The 25,979-nt window shown below is 39.0% G+C and overlaps 1 protein-coding gene across 4 annotated transcripts in view; it reads left to right on the top strand.

Moving 5' to 3' along the window:
- Positions 1 to 25,979, top strand: part of MCU (mitochondrial calcium uniporter) — a 184,266-nt gene that overhangs the window by 151,859 nt on the left and 6,428 nt on the right. For all 4 annotated transcript variants that reach the window (XM_070432949.1, XM_070432951.1, XM_070432953.1 and 1 more), the window contains 4 exons: positions 12,313 to 12,483; positions 13,570 to 13,674; positions 16,043 to 16,203; positions 17,745 to 17,948. In XM_070432949.1, coding sequence (XP_070289050.1) covers positions 12,313 to 12,483; positions 13,570 to 13,674; positions 16,043 to 16,203; positions 17,745 to 17,948 — 641 coding nt within the window. The remainder of the gene's footprint in view (positions 1 to 12,312; positions 12,484 to 13,569; positions 13,675 to 16,042; positions 16,204 to 17,744; positions 17,949 to 25,979) is intronic.

Raw genomic sequence — 25,979 nt, forward strand, 5'->3', positions numbered from 1 at the left:
GAATGGGGCGGGGGGGGGAGGTGGGGAGGAAGACACTATAACACAGTTCAGTCCATAGCAGGCATTATGAAGGAAATTCATTTCCAAGGCAATAAAATAAATTATATCTAAAACTTCTATGTATAAATTATTTGAAATTTTTAAGAAATAGGAGTAAGGGAGGAATCTATACCTGTCTCAGATTCTCAAAGAGGTAAATTATCCAAAAATACTAAGGAACACAGAATTGGTTTGCATAATTTATACTCTCAACCTTTTTTGCCTTCAGTGGAACAAGTCATTTTTGTTTTCTTGAAATTTAAAGGCATGATTGGAAAATTTCTCATGGATGTGTTATATGATTTTAGTCTTTAGGTTTTAAGACTTTAGATTTTAGAAAAAGCAAGAGAAACTATTATAGCAGGCATTTTCATATATTCTCATTGAATCTTGTGAAATATTAGAATCCCTGCAATATAGGGAAGGAAACTGAGATACAGTTATATTCAGTAATCAGTAATGTGCTTGGGGATTCAACGTGTCTCCTATGGTAGAACTTGAGTACTACCAAATCTGAGTTTCCAAGACCCATAATTGTTCTACTGCACTGTCACTATTTCAGATTGTATTGTATTTTTCACCACCCACAAATTAAAGTGGGGTCTAATTTAATGAAGTTACTTTCACAATAGCACCATCAAAAGCAGTATTCTTATAAAGAAAAAGTGGCTAGAGCACTATATTAGTACAGGGTTTCATTTTTACAAAAGCAAAATAAAATCTTTAATTCTCAGTAGAATGAGTAGGTGGATAGAAGGAAGGGATGGCCATTTACTTCACACAAATGCCTTGTTGACATTTATGAGTAATTCTTTTCATAAACTGATTTTAAAAGTACCAGAATTACAAAAGGTACATAGGTTGTACAACTTTCACATAGGACTAATAATACCACATATTAAAAAATGATTTATAACTTTGTTTTTAGGAAATAGGGGTAAGGGAGGAATTTTTATCATTTAGGCCTCATAATCACATCTTAGTTTTGTGGAAAAAAAGGGCCTACATACTTAACTTGCCTGATAAAGATGAGGGGAGGCCTGCATGACAGCCTTACAAACTCAGAGACCTACAGTAACCACATAGGATGGTCTGAAATTAAAACTTCTTAACTAAAAGTGAGTCTTGTTCTAAGGTTGCTTACTAATATAGTTTAGAAGTTGGTGCTGGCTCTTGGTGGGAGGCCCTACTTCTTCTCCATGTTGACTTCTCCATAGGATTGTAGGATTGTCCTCATGATATAACTGCTGGTTTCAAGAGAGTGGGACAGAAGCTACACAGTCTTTTATGGCATAACCTCAGAAGTTTCACACCGTCACATCTGCTGTATTCTGATTATGCAGAGCAGACATGATTTGATGTGGGATGATACCACACAAGAATGTGAATACCTAGAGGCAAGGATCATATAGAGCTATCTCAGAGGCTGGCTATCACAATACTTACTATGTAATATGTATTTGGGTATGTATATGCGTGTGTGTGTGTGTGTGTGTGTGTGTGTGTGTGTGTGTGTGTAATGGATGGTAATGATAAACACAAAATACCAACTTCAGGATAGTGGGTTTTTTTGGAGAAGAAAGATTACCCTGATTTAGTGTGGATAATTTTTGAATGGGAACAAGGCTTGAGTGAAGAAAGAAGTCCAATACAAGGTAGCCGCTATAAGAAAGAGGCAGTGGTGACCTGGATTAAGATGGTAATAGTAGAGCAAATTGGAAGGATTAGAGATTTTAGGAAATAAAATGAAAGGATGTGCTGACGTATTAGATATGAGAAATGTCATGTTCTGCCTCTAAGAGTTGTCAATGTAAGAAATGTCCAAACCTGTAGAAAAATTTTATGGGTTTATTTGAGCCAAACTGATGACAGTTGCCAGGAAGCAAAATCTTGACAGATTGAGAAAATATTGCAGATATTGGCAGTTTTGCACCTTATTTTATACATTAGTATAAATGGAGACACAAGGAGGATTACGTGAAATCCACTGGTGGTAGATTAAGGAGGCAGAAAAATGCAAAGTGAGGAAATTTCTGGGCTTGGATAAAAAGCAAAATGGAGAAACACATATTTCTTTTACATTTGTGGTTACTGCAGAGTAAATGTCACTGGAAAGGAACAGGACTGAGGCAAGTCTGTCCCAGCACAGGTCCTAGATGTGTGGGTCCTTGACTGTGTGCAGGAAAGATTTCAAAGATATGAGTCCAGGTTATTTTGAGAGTACATTTAATAAAGTTTAGGACAGTGAGACAATGGAAGGGCTTAGGATAGAAGAAGCAAGATCATAGCAACAGGATTGAGCCAAGGCACAGCTGCTTTGACTCAGAAAGAAGATAACAGAGACAAAGGAAGTGAGCCGAGGCAGGGCTGCTTCAACTCGGGAAAACAAGTCACAGAGGCAGAAGAAGTGAGCCATGCATGGCAGGGCTGCTGGGCTTGCTGAAAAGTCATAGAAGCAAAAGGAGGACCCGTGGAGACAGGATCAAAGGGTTAGCCTGGGACCAACTGCTGCTCCCCTCTGCTCCCCTGGTTGCAACCCTTATAACTCAGGAGAAAGAAAGCGAAAATACGTGCCTGTGGAAATGCTCAAGGGAGAACACACGCTGGCATTCTTTGTCTAAGGGCTTTTATCTATTGTCTGCAGGCAGAAATTTTAGGTCTTAATCAGAATACTAGTATTTATCAGCTTTCTAGGTATGCCCTTTAATATGCTGATATATCAAAATGAGTGGATAGTGGGGTTTGAGATCATTATCTGGTCAGCTTCACCTTTGTCTTAGATTTGTGTTTTGGGGCTGTTGTGTTATTTATTCCCCTGACTTCATCCTTCTTGGGTTTGTCTGACACTAATGGCACTAACTGGGAACTCTGTTATCTGTCTCCCTGACTTGGGTGATTTAAGTTACCTGCTCTTTGGTTGGGGAGGAGAGATGTAAACTATCTGCTTTTAGGTGTCTTTGGTTAGGGAAGATAAGTTCTTGTGATTTATTAGCTCAATTCTAATTGCTCAACCATTTGTTTAACTCTCTGTCGCAGTTTCCGCATTCCACTTGCCAAGGAATTTTCCTAGCTTCTTACTAATCTGCCTCAGTAAACACTTGCAGTACATAGAGTTGGTATTTGGGCAACAAGATAACAATGAGGGGATCTGTGTTTTCCTGCTCTGGCAGTTGTGGGCAGTTGTGCTTTGAGGGGTCTGAAAAATATTACTCTGAAATTTCAAAAATATGTTTTGTTGGATGCAAAAAGAGTAAAACAGGCTCACTTAAGGTAAAGATTGACCTGTGTCAAGGAAACTACAGGCCTGGGACATGACGACCACCACGACCTGCTTTTACTTAGGAATTTTTATGTTCAGGCCATCCTGCATGGTCCTGAGTTTGTAAGGCCCACTATGCAAGCCTCTCCTAAGCTCGTCAGGTTTAGTATGTGGCCCTTTTTTCATCCACAAGAGGAGTCAAGAATATCAGACAATTTTCTGGTTTGGGCCATAGTTATGTAATGATGGTGTTATTGGCTGAGATGAGAAATGTCAGAGGGTTTGGAAGAAGATTAATTTAGTTTTAGGATTTTTGAGTTTGGGGTATGCCTGTGGGAAACCTAGTTGTCCAGCAAACAATTGACTTTAGGTTTGGAACATCAGCATTTAGATGGTAGCTGACACTTTGTAAGGAGATGAGATTGCCTAGCGAGTGTGTGGATTGAGAAGCATAGAGGTCTAGGTAAAGCACTTAGAAACTTAAGGGATGAATACAGGAAGAGCCTATGAGGGAAAAGTAGAAGGTATAAACAGAAAGGTAAAAACAACCAGGAGGGCATGGAAAAAGGAAAGCTTTTTATAAAGTGAAGGAGTAGTTAACATCATTAGATGCTGTAAAATGGCTTTGGGTTGAACTACTGTCTATGACCTTAGCACTATCATTTAACCTTGTTCAACTTTGTTCTGCTTACCTGTAAAAGGAGGATATTAGTCTGTGTGATTTCCCTGGCCTTTCCAACACTAAAATTTTATGTTTATATTTCATAGTCTTGATGTAGAATATTACAAAAAGAGGGAAGACAGAGACAATGTTAAGACAGCCACTGGAATCATCCATCATCTAAAGTTCAGTTCTAAATAGTTTTGTAGAAAACACTCCACATGTGCTTCCTTATTGTACCAGTTCTCTTTCATAATAAGACCTTAAAATATATACAGTCAAGTTCATAATATATTTAGAAATTTTACCCATTATTTTGAACACCAATTGAACATCCCACTATGCATTTTAAAACATTTTTAACAATTGGCTAAATAACAAGTATTTGTATTTTATGACTTTTTTATACCTATTGCCCCAAATACATTTTTTAAAAACAATTCTTTCTTAAAACCCAAATATTTGTTTACCTTGCACTTCTTTTAGTCTGGAAAATTCCTTGTCTTTTTATTTTTATGCCTAAATCTGCTGTCATGTTCTATTGCTCAGTATTCATACTGGATGCCCCATATTTCTAGATTTCTTTGAAATGCACTGATGTAAAACATACATTATTTCTTATTTTATTGAAATGGAAATAATAGCAAAAGATGAAGAAAACAACAATCCAAGAGTCACCTGATGAAATTTACACTTAAAAAAAGAATATCTGTCTCCAGAGAATAATAGCAGACAACTGTCATTAGCTTGGAAACATTCATTGTGACTTAACTACAACCAGCAGCTATTTTAGATATTGTTAAACTGGAGGAACTTTGGTAATTGTCCTTTTTTGGTTGCAAAACAAGAAAACTAATATTTACATTATAATTTATTACGTGGGAAAGAAGGAGACCTGCAGATTTATTTCAAAAGCAATATTACAATGAAGCTTAATCAGTTCTGAAGTGTACTATTCCATGTAGTTTCTCAAAGCTTTCATATTTCATTCCTTTGAAAAGCTTCACAGTCTTTAAAGAAGAAAGTTAAAGTACACGAGAAAGACTAATTTTCTCTCGGTTATTTTAAAATAGTAACCCTTAAGCACTTACCTGTGAAACTGATGTTTTAGTGAAATTTTCCATACCATATGTGTTTAAAGTCATAGATTTCTTTTATTTAAATTCAACTCGGTCTAAATTTTGAAATCTATAGTTGAATTTTTTTTTTCATATATGGAAAGGAAATAATTGAGGGGAAAAACACCAGGTAAACAAGTTAGTCACCTAGTTTTATGAGTTCATCATCATTACTACCTGCAGAAGAGATAGGGATGTTCACATTAGTGGCTCTGACTTTAAGAAAACACTGGATTGATTGCTCAGGATTCTCTTAGAAATGAGAAAAACTGATAAAAATTTCAAATATCCTTATATATTGAAAACTTTAGCTGGTACGTGTGTGTGTGTTAAGTTCACAGTACTGTTTCTGGTGTCTTCTTCCTTAGAAACATAGACTACTCTTTTAGAAGGATTAAAGCAAAAGAGATTTTTGACTTGGCTTCTTTTTAGTTTTTATATAAAAATTCAAATCATGTATTTACAAAGAATTAACTGCCATGGAAATTGTTGTCCTGCTGTCAACAACTAGAACACCAGACAGAATATATGAAACAACTGTTTTTAGACATTGGACAACAGCACAGGACTGTGATCTCTGAGAGAAGAGAAACAAATGAGATTAACCCTATGTGGCCTCAGCTCACAGCTGAGGCTTCAGCTAAATTCTAAACCATAGGACCAGGCCAGAACAACTTCCAAGGAAAACAATTACTAGGAGCTATAAGATGAATAATACAGTGCTCATACAGTGCCAGAAATCATTTGACTTCTCTCCAGCCAGAAGGAAAAGACATCACGGAATACATGAATATTCAGTTGAGACTTCCAGAAGAACCATATCTTAGAAGTGGGACCAAATTGGCCCTCAAATAAAGGATTCTCTAGATCTATCCTAATAGACTTTTTTTTAAAGGCTTGAAAGTAACTTAACGCCCAGCCGGTGTGGCACAGTGGTTGAGCATCAACGCAGGCACCAAGCGTTTGCTGGTTCAATTTCCCAGTCAGGGAACATGCTTGAGTTGCGAGATCAATCTCGGGTGAGAGGCGTACAGGAGGCAGCCAATCAATGTTCTCTCTCATTGATGTTTCTAGCTCTCTCTCCCTTTTCCTTTAGTACTTGTATGCATGCATATAAGCATAACCAATGGACATAAGACACTGGGGGGTAAGGGAGGCCAGGGGATTGTCAAGGGCGGGGGGGGGCGGGGGGGAAGGACACATATGTAATACCCTTTGTAATACTTTTAGCAATAAAAAATAAATAAATAAATAAATAAATAAAATAAAATAGGACTAATAGTATCTGGCCCCCCCCCCCCCCAAAAAAAAAATATGTTTAGCCCTGGCTTGTGTGGCTCAGTGGATAGAACGTCAGCCTGCAGACTGAAGGGTCCCGGGTTTGATTCCGGTCAAGGGCACATGCCTGAGTTGCAGGCTCAATCCCCATTAGGGGGCATGCAGGAGACAGCCGATCCATGATTCTCGCTCATCATTGATGTTTCTGTCTCTCTCTCCCTCTCCCTTCCTCTATATGTTTTTAAAAAACATGTTTTAAAAAAAGAAAGTTACTTAACTATACAAGATCCAACACTCAACAATGTAAAATTAACAGTTTTTAACCTCCAATCAAAAATGACTAGGGCCCTAACCGGTTTGGCTCAGTGGATAGAGTGTCGGCTTGCGGACTGAAGGGTCCCAGGTTCGATTGTGGTCAAGGGCATGTACCTTGGTTGCGGGCACATCCCCAGTAGGGGTGTGCAGGAGGCAGCTGATCGATGTTTCTCTCTCATCGATGTTTCTAACTATCCCTCTCCCTTCCTCTCTGTAAAAAAAAAAAAAATCAATAAAAATATATTTTTTAAAAAAATGACTAGGAATATGAACAAGCAGGAAAAGAACTAGGATATTGAAATATACTTAGAAGTGATGAAAGGATGACATTAACAGACCAGGATTTTAAAGTAGTTATTATAAATATGATCCTTTTATTCAGAGGATAGAAAGGAAACATAAGCATAACATGAAGAGAAATAGAAGATAAAAATAAAATAAGTGGAACTTCTAGAGATGAAAAATATGTCTGAAGTGAAAAACAGTGCAGATGGAATTGGCAGCAGATAAAACACTACTGAAGAAAAGGTCAGTGACATTGAAGCTCATGACAATTAAAACTATCCAAAATGAAGCTGAGAGGGGAAAAACAAAAACAAAAATATGAAGAGCACCTCGGTGCCCTGTATCATAAAATTAGTTACACTAATATTAAGTATAACTAGAACCCCAAAAGAAGAAGGGTAGGGGACAGAAAAAAATATTTGAATAATGGCCATATTCTTCCAAATTTGAAGAAATATAATGACTCACATGCAAGATAATCATAAAGAATACCATAGAAAGAAAAATTATAATAAAATTGTTTAAAACCAATGATAAAGAGAAAATATTAAAAGGAGTCAGAGTTAAAAAGACATTGCATACAGAGAAACAAAGGTAAATATATACTCTGCAAGCCAGGAGACATAGTTCTTTAGAGTGCTGAAAGGAAAAAAATATCTGTCAACGTAGAATTTTTTGCAAAATTCTCTTCAAAACGAAGGTGAAATAAAGCCTTTTTCTGACTTGCCAAAGCTGAGAGAATTTGTTGCCAGCAACATCTGCACACCAAGAAATGTTTGAGGAAGACCTTCAAACAACAAAAAAATAATGCTAAATGGAAATTTGGATTGATACAAAAGGGATGAATATGTGTGTAAAAATAAAAGATTTTTCCTCATTTCAGAATTTCTTCAAAATATCACTTATCAAAGCAAAAATAATGTATTATATGGCCTATAACATATAGAAATCCTATATAATAAAAGCCTAATATGCTAAGTGTCTGGTCGTACGGTTGTCTGTTCAACCAATCAAAGCATAATATGCTAACGATATGCGAAGGCCGCTCAACCACCTCGCTATGACGACCAGTCGCTATGACGTGCACTGACCACCAGGGGGCAGACAGTCAAATAGTTGACCAGTCACTATGATGTGCACTGACCACCAGGGGGCAGACGCTCTGACTGGTAGGTTAGCTTGTTGCTAGGGTCTGGCCAATCGAGACTGAGCGAGATGGGCCAGACACGCCTTGGAGTCCTCCCGCAGTCCCTCCCTGGCTGGCCAACCTCCCGTGTCCCTCCCCAGCCTCGATTGTGCACCAGTGGGGTCCCTCAGCCTGGCCTGCACCCTCTCGCAATACAGGACCCCTGAGGGAGTCACATTGACTGTCAGGTAGTTCCATCTATATAATAAAAGCCTAAGCGACTGTTATGGCGGAACGACCAGAGCAACCAGTCACTATAATGCTCACTGACCACCAGGGGGCAGACACTCAATGCAGGAACTGCCCCTTTGTGGTCAGTGCGCTCCCCAAGGGGAGCGCCGCTCAGCCAGAAGCCGGGCTCACAACTGTAGCAGTGGTGGCGGGAGCTTCTCTTGCCTCCACGGCAGCACTAAGGAGCAGCGAGCCAAGTGGTAAGGAGTGAGCAGGCAGGCAATAAGGAGTGAGGAGTCCCGGACTGCGAGACAGACATCCCCTGAGGGGTCCCGGGCTGCGAGAGGGCGCAGACTGGGCTGAGGGAACCTCTCCCCGCCCCCGCCCCCCAATGCACGATTTCATGCACCAGGTCTCTAGTAAAATATATGATACTACAAAGCAAGGGGAATGGAAGTATATTGTTGTAGCATCCACTACACTATACCTAAAATGGCATGAAATTATTTGAAAATTAACTGTGTTAAGTTAAAGGTGTATATTGTAAACCATAGAACAGGGTTCAGCAAACCAGTAAGCCAAATCCTGCTCACTGCTTATTTTTGTAGAAAAACTTTATTGGGCCCTGGTTGGTTTGGCTCAGTGGATAGAGCATCGGCCTGCGGACTGAAGGGTCCCGGGTCCCAGGTTCGATTCTGGTCAAGGGCATGTACCTTGGTTGAGGGCGTATCCCTGGTAGGGGGTGTGCAGGAGGCAGCTGGCCAATATTTCTCTCTCATTGATGTTTCTCTCTATCTCTCTCCCATCCTCTCTGTAAAAAAATCAATAAAATATATTTTTTTTAAAAAGAAAAAGTTTATTGGAACGCAGCCATACCCATTTGTTTATGTGTTGCCTATGGCTGCTTTTGCACCACAGTGCAGAGTCTGTAGTTGGAACAAAGCCCAAAATATTTATTACCTAGCTCTTTACAGAAAAAGTTTTCCAACATCTGCTGTAGAGTAACTCCCCTAAAAACATGAGAAGGTATAGTTAATAAGCCATTAGTAGAGATTAAACATAATCATAAAAAATACTCAATTAACCCCTGGCCAGTGTGGCTCAGTTGAAGCATCATCCCATACACCAAAAGATGGCGGGTTTGATTCCTGGTCAGGGCGCTATTGGGTGATGGACTGATCTATGTTTCTCTCTCACATTGATGTTTCTCTCTCTCTCTTCCTTTCTATCTCTCTCCCCCTCCCTCCCTTCTTTCCTTTCTGTCTTAGATCAATTAAAAAAAAAAAAAACCCTCAGTTAAATCTAAAATATGGATGGCAAGAATATAGGAAAAGTAGAAGAACAGTTGGGTCAAGAAATTAAGTAGCAAGATGGTGGGTGGACTTATATCCAACTATACTTATAATTTATAAAATGCAAATAATATACACACTTTAATTGAAAGGCAGAGATGGTCAGATTGGATAAAATAGCTAGACCTAAGTATATCTTGTGTAAGGGAAGCCCACATTATTTTTTTAAATGTTTTTATTGATATTTTAAAGACAGGAAGTGAAAGGGAGGGAGATCTCCCTACTGGGGATCAAGCCCACAACCTGGACATGTGCCCTGACCAGGAATCGAACCTGCAGCCTTTCAGTGCATGGGATGAGCCACACTGGCCAGGGCGGAAACCCACATTAAGTCTGAAGACATGGATAGGTTAAAAGTAAAATGATGATAAAATGTATGCCACAATCAATAGGTGAATGGATAAATAAATTATAGTGTGTCCATACAGTTAAATACTATCAGCAATAAAAATGAATGAACTACTAATGCATACAGCAACATGAATATCAAAATCATGCTGAGAGAAAGAAGCCAGGTTTTAAAAGTGTGTATATAATATATGATTCTAGTGTTATGAAACTCTAGAAAAATACGGTGACAGAAATCAAAACTGGTTGTCCAGAGATTAACTGGGATGGGGCTCAAGGGAATTTTTATTATTGTGTCAAAACTCATCAAACATTCATTTAAAATAAGTGTATTTTTTTATTTATAAGCTATGCCTTAATAAAGGTTGCTTTAAAATTTAAGTCCTGAAAGAATTTAGAATGAGGCTTTTGTATACGTTGTAGATCTTATAAATTACTAGATAGGTAAGAAAATAAGGTGTAAATGACTATGGAAACTTTGATGCATTTGGAATCTCCAGAACTTTAATCTACATACATTTCCTCTCAACTCATCAATTTCGAGGGGTATGAATCCTTAGAAACATTATAGAATGTACCTTTTGATTCTTAAAAAAAAAAGCAAACGAGACAATGATATCACTATGTATCAATCAGTGTGCTAAGTGTTTTAATTGGTTTATTTTATTTACTAGAGGCCGGGTGCACATAATTTGTGCACTTGGGGGGGGGGGGGGGCTGTCCCCTCTGCCCAGCCTGCACTCTCTCACAGTCCAGGAGCCCTCGGGGGATGTCCAACTGATGGCTTAGGCCCGCTCCCCACAGGCCTAAGCCATCAGTCGGACATCCTTAGCATTGCCACAGAGGCGGGAGAGGCTCCCGCCACCGCCGCTGCGCTCACCAGCCGTGAGCCCAGCTTCTGACTGAGCCCAGCTCCCTATGGGAGCTCACTGACCACCAGGGGGCAGCTCCTGTGTTGAGTGTCTGCCCCCTGGTGGTCAGTGTGCATCATAGCGACTGGTTGTTCCACCATTTGGTCGATTTGCATATTAGTCTTTTATTATATAGGATTCCTTATAACAACTCTATCAGTTAGGGATTAAACCCAGCTTATATATGAAAAAGTGAGGATCAGAGAAGTTATATAATATGTCCAAAGTTAACAGCCAGAATTCCAGCCCAGATTTGACTCTGAAACCTGTTTTCCTTCCTTGGTGCTAACTTATCTTTAAATACTTGGTTGCATATATATACTGGTTCAAAATTAATTTATTTTTAAAAATTCATTTGAAAATTACTTTGAGTTATTTTGACATTTGTTTTAATGACAGGCTCTGCAAATCAAGAGTAGTGAGGAAAAAGATAAGGAAATAAGGAATTCTGTGCAATACTAATGTAGAAAATCCTTCCAGTTGTATAGCTTATAATAATTTCTTCTTTATTAACTTTTTGTTAGAAAATGCCAAATAGTTCATCTTTGGCTTCTCACTAACCTCAGGAAGATGTTCAGGAGAATATAAAAAAAAAAAAACTGTTTTCGCCGAAACCGGTTTGGCTCAGTGGATAGAGCGTCGGCCTGCGGACTGAAAGGTCCCAGGTTCGATTCCGGTCAAGGGCATGTACCTGGGTTGCAGGCACATCCCCAGTGGGAGATGTGCAGGAGGCAGCTGATTGATGTCTGTCTCATCGGTGTTTCTAACTCTCTATCTCTCTCCCTTCCTCTCTGTAAAAATCAATAAAATATATTTAAAAAAAAAAAAAGAAAAAAAAAAAAAAAAACTGTTTTTTATTATTTCATCATATGTCCATGTTGTGTAAGAGAATGATTACTTATCAAGTACCTTGGATATAATATTGTACTATAAATATGGGTTGTATCCTTGAGCAAGAATCTCCCTTATTGGTGTACTTTAAAATATTATTAATTCCCCAGGGCTTCTTGAAAGCTCTGGATCCCAAGAGCCACCTCCTACAGGTTATGGAGTCAGCTAGCAATCTCTGACTACTTCATAAAATCTTAATAAACGGAACCAGGTAAAGTTCTTCAGCAATACCAAGAACTTTACCTCAAATTCCTGAGAAAGCTTTTCCTTGATCCACTTAGAAGATAATCCTTTGCATGTTTCTATTTTTCTGAAAAGTGAGTTGTGTGATTCTAATTCCCAGAATAACTATCAACTAAAGCTAAAGGACATATTCTTAAACCTTTGAAAACATTTTAAACCACACTGATAATAACAGACCCCATATAAGAATGGTAAGAATATAGCTGTAACATCATGAATCTAACTTTCATATGATTGGGGGTCTTTTTCATTCAGATGTGACAGTGGTGTATCAAAATGGGTTGCCTGTGATATCTGTGAGGCTACCATCCCGGCGTGAACGCTGCCAATTCACACTCAAACCTATCTCAGACTCTGTTGGTGTGTTTTTACGACAACTACAAGAAGAGGATCGGGGAATTGACCGAGTTGCAATCTACTCACCAGGTACAGTCACCTTCATTATTAATTCCCACCCATCCATTACCCCCCGCCCCAAACACACACACAGGTTTCTGCAAAAGAATCTCTTACTCTTAACTTTCTTTGCTTAGCAAATGTCAGCAGGAGAGAAAGTGGTTCTCAGAATATAACTATTCAGTTTTAACAAATATATATACACAGGGAATCTCATTCAAAAGCACCTCACATATAATGCTGTGGGCACTGTATATTATTAAGACCTTTCATCATTGCCTTAGGCATAGAATAAATTTTTCCAGTGGTTGAATCCTCATCTCTGGAGATATGAAATATTAGGACTTCTTTTTAGATTTTCTTATGTCTTTCACATAAAGACTTACCAAAATAAAAACATGTATACTTGAAAAGAATATAAAATAAGGCACCAAAAATTCCCATTTGACATGACACCCATTTTACTTATTTATTTTTAAGTGCTTTGCATATTTTCCTAATTTTTACTTTAAAACATTTTAAATCCACATTAGTACAATAAGTACCCACTTAGCCTTCACTTGAATTCACCAGTTATTAACAATTTGCCACATTTCTATGCTATAAATATTTTAGATATACTTAATACTCAATTCATGTAGTAGTATAACTAGTAGACCAGCTTGGTGTGTTTGGCTAGCCCTAGCATTCATCTCTAACGAATTATTGGCATCTAATCAGTGACCACACTGAAAAGTACCACATAATGGAAAATGTTGTTTTTTTACTCACCCACCTTCCATCATAGACAAATATAAGACGGCCGTGCAGTTCTCCCAGTGACCCTAGATTTCCAACTGACACCTATAGATCTATATAATTATTTCACTTTCATAAAATTCTCCCAGAAAAATATGTTGTTAAATCTTCACAGGCTTGAGGCCATGAAAACAAAAAGTCTCAGATAATAGTATAAGCTTTGTTTAGCATAGACTTAGGGATGAGGCAAAAAGTTAACTGAAATTAAGAGAGACATCATTCTTAAAATCTATTTTGAGGATTACTTTCTCATGACCATTCTTAAATAATTATGGACATATGACAAGTTTACATTTTCACATTAAACTTTTTTCACAGATGGCGTTCGAGTTGCTGCCTCAACAGGGATAGACCTCCTTCTCCTTGATGACTTTAAGCTGGTCATTAATGACTTAACATATCATGTCCGACCACCAAAGAGAGGTAAAAAGTAACCTTGATAAGGTCAGAGGAATGAGGGAAGGGCTTTTGGAAAGAACTTAACTTTCCCCTGGATAACCTTGAGAAACAGGCAGTATTCCAAGAACACTGAAAGGTTTACATGCAGACTCTGTTTCAGTTGAAGAACTCCTTGAGCACCTGGCACTTGGCCAGTACATTGACTAAAACTTAAATTCTACCTAAACACCAGAAAGCTTTATTTAATCTGATATTGCCACTGTTTCACATAAACGAATGTTCTACATAACTTAAGCTCCTTCCCTCCATACAGGCTAAAAGTCATATTATTTTAACAACATTATAGAGGGGATCTTTTTAAAATAAAATAAATTATGGACTTCCCTGTGCTCTTAAACATTTGTATTGAGAATTAATCCTTTTTTTTTTTATAGTTCAAAGTCCCGGATCAGAGAGGGTGCAGGCTGGGCTGAGGGGACCTCCCCCCACACTTGTGCACGAATTTCGTGCACCTGGCCTCTAGTTATGGAATAAAAGACTTAGTATAGGAATGAAACCTTGTACAGTTGTATATGAAGCTGAAGAAGTAAGAGTTTGAAAAGGGAGCTTGGAAGATGGGAGAATAGTCACCAATTTTTAAGCAATGACACAGATGGACAAATCAAAGCTTGCCAAACAACCTGGATATTCAGATGCATTTAACCATTAGGATAAGGAAGATTAGCAAAAGAGAGCTGATAGAGAAATCCCGAGGGACGCTACCACCTCACTATGAAATTCTAGACTAGTTACCACTTTCTAGAGTGCAGTTTCCTCTTCTGGTAACGGGAAAGAGTAAAGCTGTATGCAAATGTGAGCTGCAGCTTTAATGAAAGAAGACCCTGTTGACATAGATGACTTCTAGAGTTTAAAGTGTGCAAGACTCGCCCTAGCTGGTTTGGCTCGGTGGATAGAGCGTCGGCCTGCGAACTGGAGGGTCCCAGGTTTGATTCCGGTCAAGGGCATGTACCTTGGTTGCGGGCACATCCCCAGTAGGGGGTGTGCAGGAGGCAGCTAGCTGATCGATGTTTCTCTCTCATCGATGTTTCTAACTCTCTATATCTCTCTCCCTTCCTCTCTGTAAAAAATCAATAAAATATATTAAAAATATATGTATATATTAAAAAAAACCCAAAGTGTTCAAGACTCTGTGCTCATCCCATTTTACTATTTCAGCTCTTCTCTAATCCAAATTGCTACCCTTATTTGAATTTTTATTAATTGACTTTCTGTGATAACTGTACTAAAGGACATTTGAAGAGTATTTCATAGATAACAGTATGGTAGTTACCAGAGAGAAGGGTGTGGGGAAGTAGTAAAGGATAAAGGGGCCAAATATATGGTGATGGAAGATTATTTGACTTTGGGTGGTGGGCACACAATGCTATATATAGATCATGTATCACAGAAATGAATACTTGAAACTTATATGATCCTATGAACCAGTGTCACCCCGATAAATTTAATAAAAATACTTTTTTTAATATATAGCTAATTCTGATTGTAGATTATTTTTATTTAGAAAAGGGATGAACTTAACAAAATGTCACAATAAAGCTAATATTCTAAAACAAAAGCTTTATTTGTAGTGCTTTAAAAAATGGCAGCTGAAATCAGCTGGATTTTTTATTAGGTTCTCACAACATAATTTTTAGATTTCTGGAAACATATCCTACTCACAGAAGAGGATAATGAGTCAAAGAATTTAATCTTTTACCCTTTCAGTCATTCTTATAACTTCATCCCCTTTAGAGCATGATATTGAGGTCCATACAGCTATTCTGTGTCTTTTCCCAACAGGAATAAATAAAAGTTGTATGCTAGGGGGAAGATATATGGGAGCTAAGATTATTAGAATAATGATATTTTTATTTATACCTTTGTATGTGCAAATTTGAAACACTTTAGTTTTTCTTCAGATAATACTAAAGGGGGGGGGAAATCATCAATTAAAATGGCAAGGCCATAGATCAATTATAGATCAGCATTTTAATAAGCATGATAAGATTGATTCTAAACCTCTCTTCTTGTTTTTAACATACTATCTTCATTTTTTATTTTTATCTAATGAAGATTATTATTATTCTTTGTAGCCTCATATGTAGCATTTAAACTTCTAAAAAATATAATGGTGAATGTTGGTTTCAAAATTTTCAAGTTGCCCAAATATGAATATACTTTCTATGATTTGTAGATACCTCCTTTTTAAAAAAAAGAAATATTACTTTCCTTCAGTTTCACACTGAAAGTGAGATCCCTATTGTGGACGAATCTGCCTTGTTCTCATTGTCTAGTGGCCCCAGGAGTAGCAGCTCTTCACTAAGGCACACATTTTGTAACCTTTTCCTTTCAGACCTCTTAAGCCATGAAAATGCAGCAACGCTGAACGATGTAAAAACACTAGTCCAGCAGCTATACACTACACTGTGCATCGAGCAGCACCAGCTAAGCAAGGAAAGGGAGCTTATCGAAAGATTAGAAGATCTCAAAGAGCAACTGGCGCCCCTGGAAAAGGTACAAATTCAAACCTCAGACTTTTCTCTTCACTGATATTTTTTTCAAAGCGTATATGTTTGCTTTCTTTACCTCCATTTTAAGTTTGCTTTTTTAATGTAATTGAGCTGTGTCAATCAAACTAGTCCACTAGTTTTTGGGACTGAGCCATAAAAAAGTTCCAATCAAAGCTAAGAAAGGACTTAAAAAGAAATAGTTTGGAGCCTTGATAATGGACTTGAAGCTTTGAGGTCTGAATGTCTGCCCTTACCCAGATTTGCCACCTTTACAACAAAGATTGGAATAACTGCTGATGAAGAAAGGTTTTGAGGAGAGTGGGTAATGATTTTAATCAAGTTAAGAAGTATATAGAATATTCTACAGCTGTTTAGCATGATGGTATAGACCTAATATGCTATAGAAAACTAGTCATATGTTTTATGGAAAGGAAATTATAAAAGTAAGCATATTAGTACATACTGTGATCCAAGTTTTAAATATATTATGCTCATAGTTATACATATGTATGTATTTTAAATACATACATATGTAGAGAAAGATATGCCAATAGAGCAGTAGGATTGTGATTGATTTTTTACACTTTTCTGAGTATTCTAGAATTAACATGTCATTCTTATTTTTTGATGATGCAAGTATTTTCATTTTAAGAAATTAGACTATAAGAGATTAACAAAGGGAACAAATACTCTTTATATTGTGCTTTTTCTGATTTCTTTAAAAATAATCAACACATATCTCAAGGTTGTTCTCATTGAACTTAAGATCATTAGAAAGCTGTGACATAGGGGTTAATGGGGGAAAAGGAGAAACATATGTAAATACTTTCAACAATAAAAATTAAAAACAAGAAAGTTGTGTTAAACTAAATTGAAGAAACCGTTGTCAAGAGGGACGAGTTTTAAATTTGGTATTTTCAAAACGTAAAGCACTTTTAATGTGTCAACTATAATAAAGTAATTATCCTATACTGTATATTTACTATCTACCAGGAATTATGGTAAGTATTTTACCTGAATTCTGTTAATCCTCAGAGCAACTCAATACTGAAGTTAATGGTGATTTGCAATGATGGCTTAAACTCTTCAGGTCTGAATCCAGAGTCCATGCTCTGACTCACTGTGCTGGTCTGCCTACTCCCTAGTAAACCCTTTGAGTAAAAACTGATCATAGATTAAATTTTATATGTAACAGTGAGAGAACATTTGCATGCTTTCATTTCCCTCTTCTTAAAGAAAATAAACTTGTAGTTGGATGAAGAACTGTTGAAACTAATTTATTCACTCCTGTAGTTCTCCATATTTTCAGCCACTTCTAGGATGAAACATTAAACACAGTGTCCTAAATAAATATTACTCCTTTTAAATATGTTATTCAGTGAGAACTATTTAGGAAGACAAACTATATTTAATAGAACTGAGACTAACTTGTATCTTGATTATGAGTCCTGTTTCTTTAATGAACATAGAACAGTTTAAATAAAAGTTTTATATTGATTCTATGTCAAAGTGCTTTACGATTGATAGATCATGTGTGCCCCATAGGTACGAATTGAGATTAGCAGAAAAGCTGAGAAGAGGACCACTTTGGTGCTATGGGGTGGACTTGCTTACATGGCCACACAGTTTGGCATTTTGGCCCGGCTTACCTGGTGGGAATACTCCTGGGACATTATGGAGCCTGTCACCTATTTCATCACTTATGGAAGTGCCATGGCAATGTATGCATATTTTGTAATAACACGCCAGGTAAGAATTCTTCTCCAAGTAACTTTTTATGAGATAGTAATGAAGTTTTGGTTGTCAAAGTAGATCTCTTTTCTCTCATATTCTTTCTTTTTTGTTTTTGTTTTTAAATATGTTTTCATTGATTTCAGAGAGGAAGGGAGAAGAAGAGAGAGATAGAAACATCAATGATGAGAATCATTGATCAGCTGCCTCCTGCACACCCCCTACTAGAGATTGAGCCCACAACCCGGGCATGTGCCCTGACAGGAATTGAACCGTGACCTCTTGGTTCATAGGTCAATGCTCAACCACTGAGCCATACCAGCTGGACTCTCATATTCTTTCTAAGGCCAGTTCCCTTTAAGTACTCATTTATCCTTTATACACACACACACACACACACACACACGTAGGTGCGCATGCATGCCAGTTATGTATCAGGCACTATTTTATTTTTTAAAGTTTTTTTTTATTGCATGTATACATCCTATATAATAAAAGCCTAATATGTTAAGTGTCCAACCATTCAACCAGTCGCTATGACATGCATTGACCACCAGGGGGCAGACGCTCCGACCAGTAGGTTAGCTTGCTGCTGGGGTTGGGCAGATTGGGACTGGGCGAGATGGGCTGGACATGCCCTAGAGCCCTCCCTGTACTCCCTCCCCAGCCCAAATCATGCACCAGTGGGGTCCCTCAGCCTGGCCTGCACCCTCTCACAATCCAGGACCCCTTAGGGGATGTTGAAGAGCTGGTTTCACCCTGATCCCCACAGGCCAGGCCGAGGGACCCCACCAGTGCATGAATCCGTGCACCAGGCCTTTAATGTGTATATATATAAAAGCCAAGCAACCGAAACGACCAGAATGACAGGAACAACTGGTCACTGTGACATGCACTGCAGCCCTCCACTGGCCCAATCAGGGGCAGGGCCAGCTAGCTAACCTCCTGCATCCCCTCCCCCCAGCCAGCTGGCTCCGATTGGCCCCAATCAGGGTGGGCCGGCTGGACCCCACCTGTGCATGAATTCGTGCACTGGGCCTCTGGTCCTATCTAATAATAGACAAACATGGTAATTAACCATACCTTCACTACCATCGCCATTGGCTGATCAGCGCGATATGCATATTAACCACCAACAAAGATGGGGGCTAATTTGCATACTGCAGGCAGGGCAGGACACGGGGAGCCGCCATCCAGGCCCCTGTGTGCAACCCAAGGAGCTGCCAGAAAGCCAGGCCGCAGGCAAGGCGGCCCCCCGGGACCCAGGAGCTGCCTTGCCTGCAGCCTGTGATGGTGATCGTGATCGTGATTGGAAAGCCAGGCTGCAGGCAAGGCGGCCCCCTGGGACCCAGGAGCCCATCGGCAAGGTCTGCAGGTGAAGCAGCGATCAAGCTATGAGGGGGAGGGTGGGGGGCGGAAGGAGCTACAGGAGCAGCTCTGGCCGAAGACTGAAGACTCCAGCCGCAGTGAAGACTGTGTCCAGAGCGAAGATGGAAGGCAGTGGCCAGAGTGAAGGTCTGGGTCCCAGGTGCCAGAGGAAAACTGGTGCTGGCAGCCAGGGGAAAGAAGGCCTATTGCACGAATCTTCGTGAAACGGGCCTCTAGTATATTTATTTTTTGAGAGAGAGGGAGAAGGATAGAGAGATAGAAACATCATCGATTGGCTGCCTCCTACATACCCCTACTGGGGATCGAGCCCATAACCCAGGCATGTGCCCTGACAGGAATTGAACCAGCGACCTCTTGGTTCATGAGCTGATGCTCAACCACTGAGCCACATCAGCTGGGCATCAGGCACTATTTTAGATACTAAAGAGACAGATATAAGATATGGCTTCTGCCATCATGAAGCTCACAGACTATAAAAAGAGCCATATAAACCATTAAATTCGGAAAAATATATTACAGTTATAGAATAAGAGGACAAGTGAGAAGAGTGGCCAGTGGTAGGATAACTTGTTCAGCTAAGTTGGTTGGCTTTTTATGTACTGTGTAATTAATTTAACGGTCAGATGGAGTAGTCCCAAGCTTTTGGTTTTTGTTAAATTCTTGGACTGGAGAATTGGTGATACCTAAACAAATAGTTAGCCCAGCCAGCATGGCTCAGTGGTTGAATGTTGACCTATGACGGTTCAATTCCTGGTTCGATTCCCAATCAGGGCACATGCCCAGGTTTTGGGCTCGATCCCCAGTGTGGGGCGTGCAGGAGGCAGTTGATCAATGATTCTCATTATTGATGTTTCTATCTCTTTTTCCCCTCTCTGAAATCAATACAAAAAAAATATTTTCAAATAGTTAAACTAAACTCTGGGCTACTTTTCAGTATGTTAAGCGAATACATGGGGGTTTTTGTTACTGTTTTTACTTCATGGAAGAGAGGCAAAAATTAGGTATCTAATCATTTTATACTCTTGATCTATTATTTATCAACCAAGGCTCATTTATTACTTATCAGTAGCTATTAAAGACACTGTTTGAGTTGGTGGAATTTTTTTCTTTGAAATAACAGAAGCTCATTTCATATTTTCTCTCATTAAATAACTGTACTTACTTCAAATTCAACCTGCAATAATTTATTTTCTTATGAAGCCAATGAAATAGTCATTAATTATTAATAGCACTGTCTCCTTAATAAGTAGCTAATTGTCACTCCTTAAGTAAATATCAGTAGCTAGAACTAATTTTTGTTGCCAGTGATTTTTTTTTTGAACTTGGAAATTTATAGTGTCACCTTTAGGAAGTATGAGGGATTTATTATCACTTATTATATATGTGATACCACCACAGATCCAACCTCCCTTAATAAAAAAGAAACATTTGAAATAGCTGAGACATGTTTCTATTTCCTTAGGAAACAGAAGAAAGCTAAGAATTGTTTATCTTATATTTTTAATGGCTGCTATAAACTATTGGCATTTTTCTTCTGTTGTTGTTAAACCAGTGGTCATGGGCCTGTTTATGTGTAGAAAAATGAAAGCCCAAGAGTATTATTTAGCCTTTTTGTCCTCCTAAACTTGTCTGTAGAGAAGAGAGATGGTAAACCGTTCATGTCTGCCATTGTTCGCTCAGAGTCTCCAGCACCTAGTTCCATGTCTGGCTCATACTACTCACTCTTGAACAGAACTTAACAGCCAGAAAAATGTATCTAATCACAGCTCTGGACAGGGCTTGCATATGTCTGTCTGTCTATGTGTGGGTCTTTCCCTCTCCCCTCACTCATCTTCCCTCTTCCCTCTTCTCTCTCTCTCCCCCCTTAGATACATATCCCTTTAATGGGTTCTTTTTATGTGTTTATTGATTGAAGTCCAGACCCCTTAGCCTGCTATTGCCTTTGCTGTTGCTTTCTGTCTTTTCCAAATGTCTATCAACCCCACTGTGTATGTACTGTGTTCTAAAAAGATCAAATTACATTCTTTATTTCCCCGCAAATACCCTGAGTTGTTTAAACCCTCATTCCTTACTTCACACATTCTATCAACTGAAAAAGTTCTCTCTGTTGATCTCTACCTGTCATATTTCAAGATCTACTTAACTGCCTATCTTTCATGAACCTTTGACCTACAACCAACTTCAAATTCTTCAGAATTCCTATAAGCACATTGTGCCTCTCATTTCACTCATCCTGTGCTATCTTGTATTATAATTGTTCATGTACAATGTCTTTTCCCTCCTACTAGACTATGATATCTTTTGAGGCTTGGCATTTAGTTTTTTCAATTTTTATTGCCTAACACTGTGCTTATATCTTTAATAGCCTATCTGCCATACTAGTTAAATACTATACTAGTACTTCTGTGATTCCAAAGCATTTTTGCTGCCCCCAAGTGACAAATTGCAAAATAGCAGTAGTAAATAATCTTGTCATTTGTGACTAAGAAAACTTGACCAAATAAAATATAGATTCTCAAGTTAAATATCCATATTCACAGTTAACATCCATGAAGCAAAATGTTTGTTCGACATCATTTAAATTCTTAACTCTTGTTACAATAAGATGCTGCATTTGTTAGCAACCTAAATGTTTTCCAATAGTATATTAAGTTCCCAAGAATCTTTATAAAATGACAAGCTCCTTTAATTCATAAAATCAAGTGGAATATTGAATTTTACTGACTAATATTTCAGTGAAACCTGAGTCTCCATTTCTGTTATGGAAAAAAGAAGCCTGACCATAAGAATTGCCATTCTGAGCTACTTCAGCATGCATGTGGACTGCCCATCTAACACCCTGCATTTTCTTTCTTTCTTTATTTTGAAGCGAGAGGGAGAGGGAGGGGGGAAAGAGAGAGAAACATCAATTTGTTGTTCCACTTATTTATGCAGTCATTGGTTGATTCTTATATATGCCCTAACTGGGAATTGAACCCACAATCTTAGCTTGTCAGGACAACACTCTCACCAACTGAACTACCCAGCCAGGGTGCCCATGCATTTTCATCAAAGAGGATATTGCCTCCAAGGGGAAGAAAATTGGTTCTTGAAGAGTAAAACATCTTAGATGTTTATAATATATCAATAGATATACAGTGTATTTGTGGTATTAAACCTTTTTGGGAATGAGGGTAATCAGGAAAAAAAATACCTAAAAAGGCTACTTAGGGGGACAATAATGAAAAAAGTAAAGTAGCTTTTAATGCCCTTGTCATCTCTATTTCAACAACTGTCATTTATATTCTACTCCAGCAAACCACTTCAATGATTGTTTAGGACCTTCTTTCCTTGAACTGCCCTACTTATATACCAACTTCTGACCACAATTTATTTTCTTTCTAGCCCTTTAGTTCACTCACTTTCTCCTTTGACTTCATCCAGATCTTTAGGCTTCTGATAGCTCTCTCTCTTAATTTTTTACTATCACCTTCCTCATGTGTTGCTTTCTTTTCTATCAAACTTAGATCATATTGCCCTTCTCTTCTTAGTATTTTACAATCCTTACCCCATTGTCTTTCCACCATAGGTACTCTATAAATTCCTAATCTTAGCCATTTATCCTATATCCACTACTGCACATGGCTAGAGAAAAATCATAAATAGTGTGCAATAGGCCACTGCTTAGATTTCCTTCCCCTTTACTCCCACAGTATTTATTCTAAGACTTTACATTAAACTCCCCATGTCATGTCACCCTTAACCTTGCCTCCTACTTATAGGAAATTCAGATAACAAATATAAGCTTTCTAATTCCTAAATTTGTATGTTTAACAATATTTGTACTTACTGTCATCCTATTTCCTTCAAGCTCAAATAAGAGGTATCATTTCCCTATTCAGGGCTAGCTCCTCCACCTGTTTTTAGCCCCACTCTCCACCCCTACTTCTAGTATCTTACTCTGGTTTATTGTTTGTGTTCCCTGTGTTATCAACCATCTTCCTCTCTGAATTTCTTCCCAAGCTGTCTGCATCTCTTCTCACTAATTATCAAATCATCAAATTTCTAAAATAGGGTCTAGTACATAGTTGCTTAGTAAATGCTTGTTGCCCAAAAGAGGGAGCATTGAATAAAATTGAATAAATTTAAGTTTGTGTATATAGTTATATTCTAAGCAAAGATAGGTAAGTAACCTAGTAACTGCAATTTAGATGAAAGTAAAGGGCTTTCCCTCAAGTTTTTAATCCAACAGTTATCCCTTCAGTTAATAATTATCCATTATCTGTCATCATCATTAATTGAATATTTACTTCTACTTCTAGTATGGCATACTAGGTAATCAGACTCCCATTAGGAAAAATTAAAATAAGCAGGCAAAATGTAAAATGCATCTGACTGTGGACATGGGAGAGCCAACAAGATAGAAACAATTACCAGGCAAGGACCTGAAGAAGTAGAATGCTGGGAAAGTGAACCTGATACTAGGTTTGCTTATTCCTCTGGAGATTTACATTAATTAAGGATGGTAAAGCTGAGAGGCCAAGAAACTGAGCCATCTTTGATAATTTAAAACAGGGGTGGGGAACATCTGGCCCACAGGCCATATAAGGCCCAAGAAATCATTTGGTCTGGTCCTCCAAGGTATTGGGGGTGAGTTAATTAAATGTTTGACCAAATATAGCAGGCTAATTTTTAAGTTGATTATTTTGTATGGCCTGCAAATGATGTTATAAATATCCAAATGGCCCTCGGCAGAATAAAGGTTCCCCACCCCTGATCTAAAGGATCAAAGCCATAGAAATTGGTGTCCAGGGATCACTAAAGTAGGTTCTCTCAGAGACTGTAGCTCATCTTCAGTCATTTCAATCCCAAAATTAGATTGAAGTAGTCCTAGAATTCTGGTCACTCCAGAATGCTAATGCTCACAAGTTCTAGGCAGAAGCAAACAAATCATCCCTGAGCAGAGAAGTCAAGAAAAAAAAAGCTGTAAAGATTGGAAAGAAAGAAAACTGATGTGATTAATCGATTTATACATTAAAAAAATACAAAAACATCTACACTAATAAAAGACAAACATGCAAATTGACCACACCTTCGCTACACCTTAAGCCACGCCCACCAGCCATTCGGAGCGACTATATGCAAATTAACCCAACCAAGATGGCGGCCAGCAGCCACAGAGCTGGAGCAAGCAGGAGACTTGGTTGCCACAGTAATGGAGGAAGCCAAGCTTCCTGTCTGCCGTGGCTGGCTCTGAGCTCCACTCAAGGCAACCAAGTTTCAATTATAGAAGATAAATAAACCCCAGATACCTGCTTTCAGCCGGCCTTGGCCACAGAGCTAGAGTGAGCAGGAGGCTTGGGTTGCCCCTGGCCATGGAGGAAGCCAAGCTTCCCGCCCGGCCTGGCTGGCTCTGAGCTCCACTCAAGGCTACAAAGTTTCAATTATAGAAGGTAAATAAATCCCAGAATAAAAAAAAAAGAAAGAAAAAGAAAAAAAGAAGAGGCTGGGAGCTTCTGTCGCCAGGGAGCTTGGCCAGCCTGAAAACAGCCCTCAGCCCCTCACCCAGACTGGTCAGGCACCCCAGTGGGGACCCCCCACCCTAAAGGGTGTGTGGCCAGCCTGAAAACAGCCATCAGCCCCTCACCCAGGCTGGCCAGGCACCCAAGAGGGACCCCCACCCTGATCCGGGACACCCTTCAGGACAAACCAGCCGGCCCCCACCCGTGCACCAGGCCTCTATCCTATATAATAAAAGGGTAATATGCAAATTGACCCTAACAGCAGAAAGACTGGGAATGACTGGTCACTATGACACACACTGACCACCAGGGGGCAGATGCTCAATGCAGGAGCTGTCCCCTGGTGGTCAGTGCGCTCCCACAGGGGGGAGCTCTGCTCAGCCACAAGCCAGGTTGATGGCTGCCAGCACAGTGGTGGTGGCAGGAGCCTCTCCCGCCTCCTCAGCAGCACTAAGGATTTCCAGCTGCAGCTTAGGTCTGCTCCCTGCTGGTAAGTGGACATCCCCCAAGGGCTGCCGGGCTGCCAGAGGTATGTCTGACTGCCAGCTTGGGCCCGATCCCCCAGGGAGCGGGCCTAAGCCCGCAGGTGGACATCCTCCGAGGGGTCCCAGACTGCAAGGGGGTATAGGCCGGGCTGAGGGGACCACCCCCCCCCCCACCCCAGTGCACAAATTTTTTGTGCACCAGGCCTCTAGTGTAAAGATAATTAGTTAGAATCCCTAAGTGAGTTTCATAAGGTTACTGGATACAAGGTCAATATACATAAATCAGTTGCTTTACTATATGCCAGCAACAGTTAGAAAATGAAACTTTATAAAAGATGCAACTTAAAAATACCAGGAAATAAATTATGCAAAGACCTCTATGCAGTAAAAACACAAAATTAAAGAAGACTTAATGGAATAATATAGCATGTTCACAAACTAGAAAAGTAAGTGTTACAGAAATATCAATCAGTTCTATCCAAATTGATCTATTTGATTCAGTGCAATCCCAGTCAAACGCAACAGATTTGCGGATGGGGCAAGAAATTTGAATAAGCTGCTTCTAAAATATATATATGGTAATGTAAAGACTAAGAAAAGCCAGGAAACTCTTGAAGCAAAACTAGGTAAATCAATTTGTTTTATCAGATATGGAAGACTATATAGCTTTAGTT

Source organism: Myotis yumanensis, unplaced genomic scaffold (assembly GCF_028538775.1).
Source record: "Myotis yumanensis isolate MYYU_CA2020_CCGP unplaced genomic scaffold, mMyoYum1.0.hap1 SCAF_13, whole genome shotgun sequence".
NCBI classification, from domain to species: domain Eukaryota; kingdom Metazoa; phylum Chordata; class Mammalia; order Chiroptera; family Vespertilionidae; genus Myotis; species Myotis yumanensis.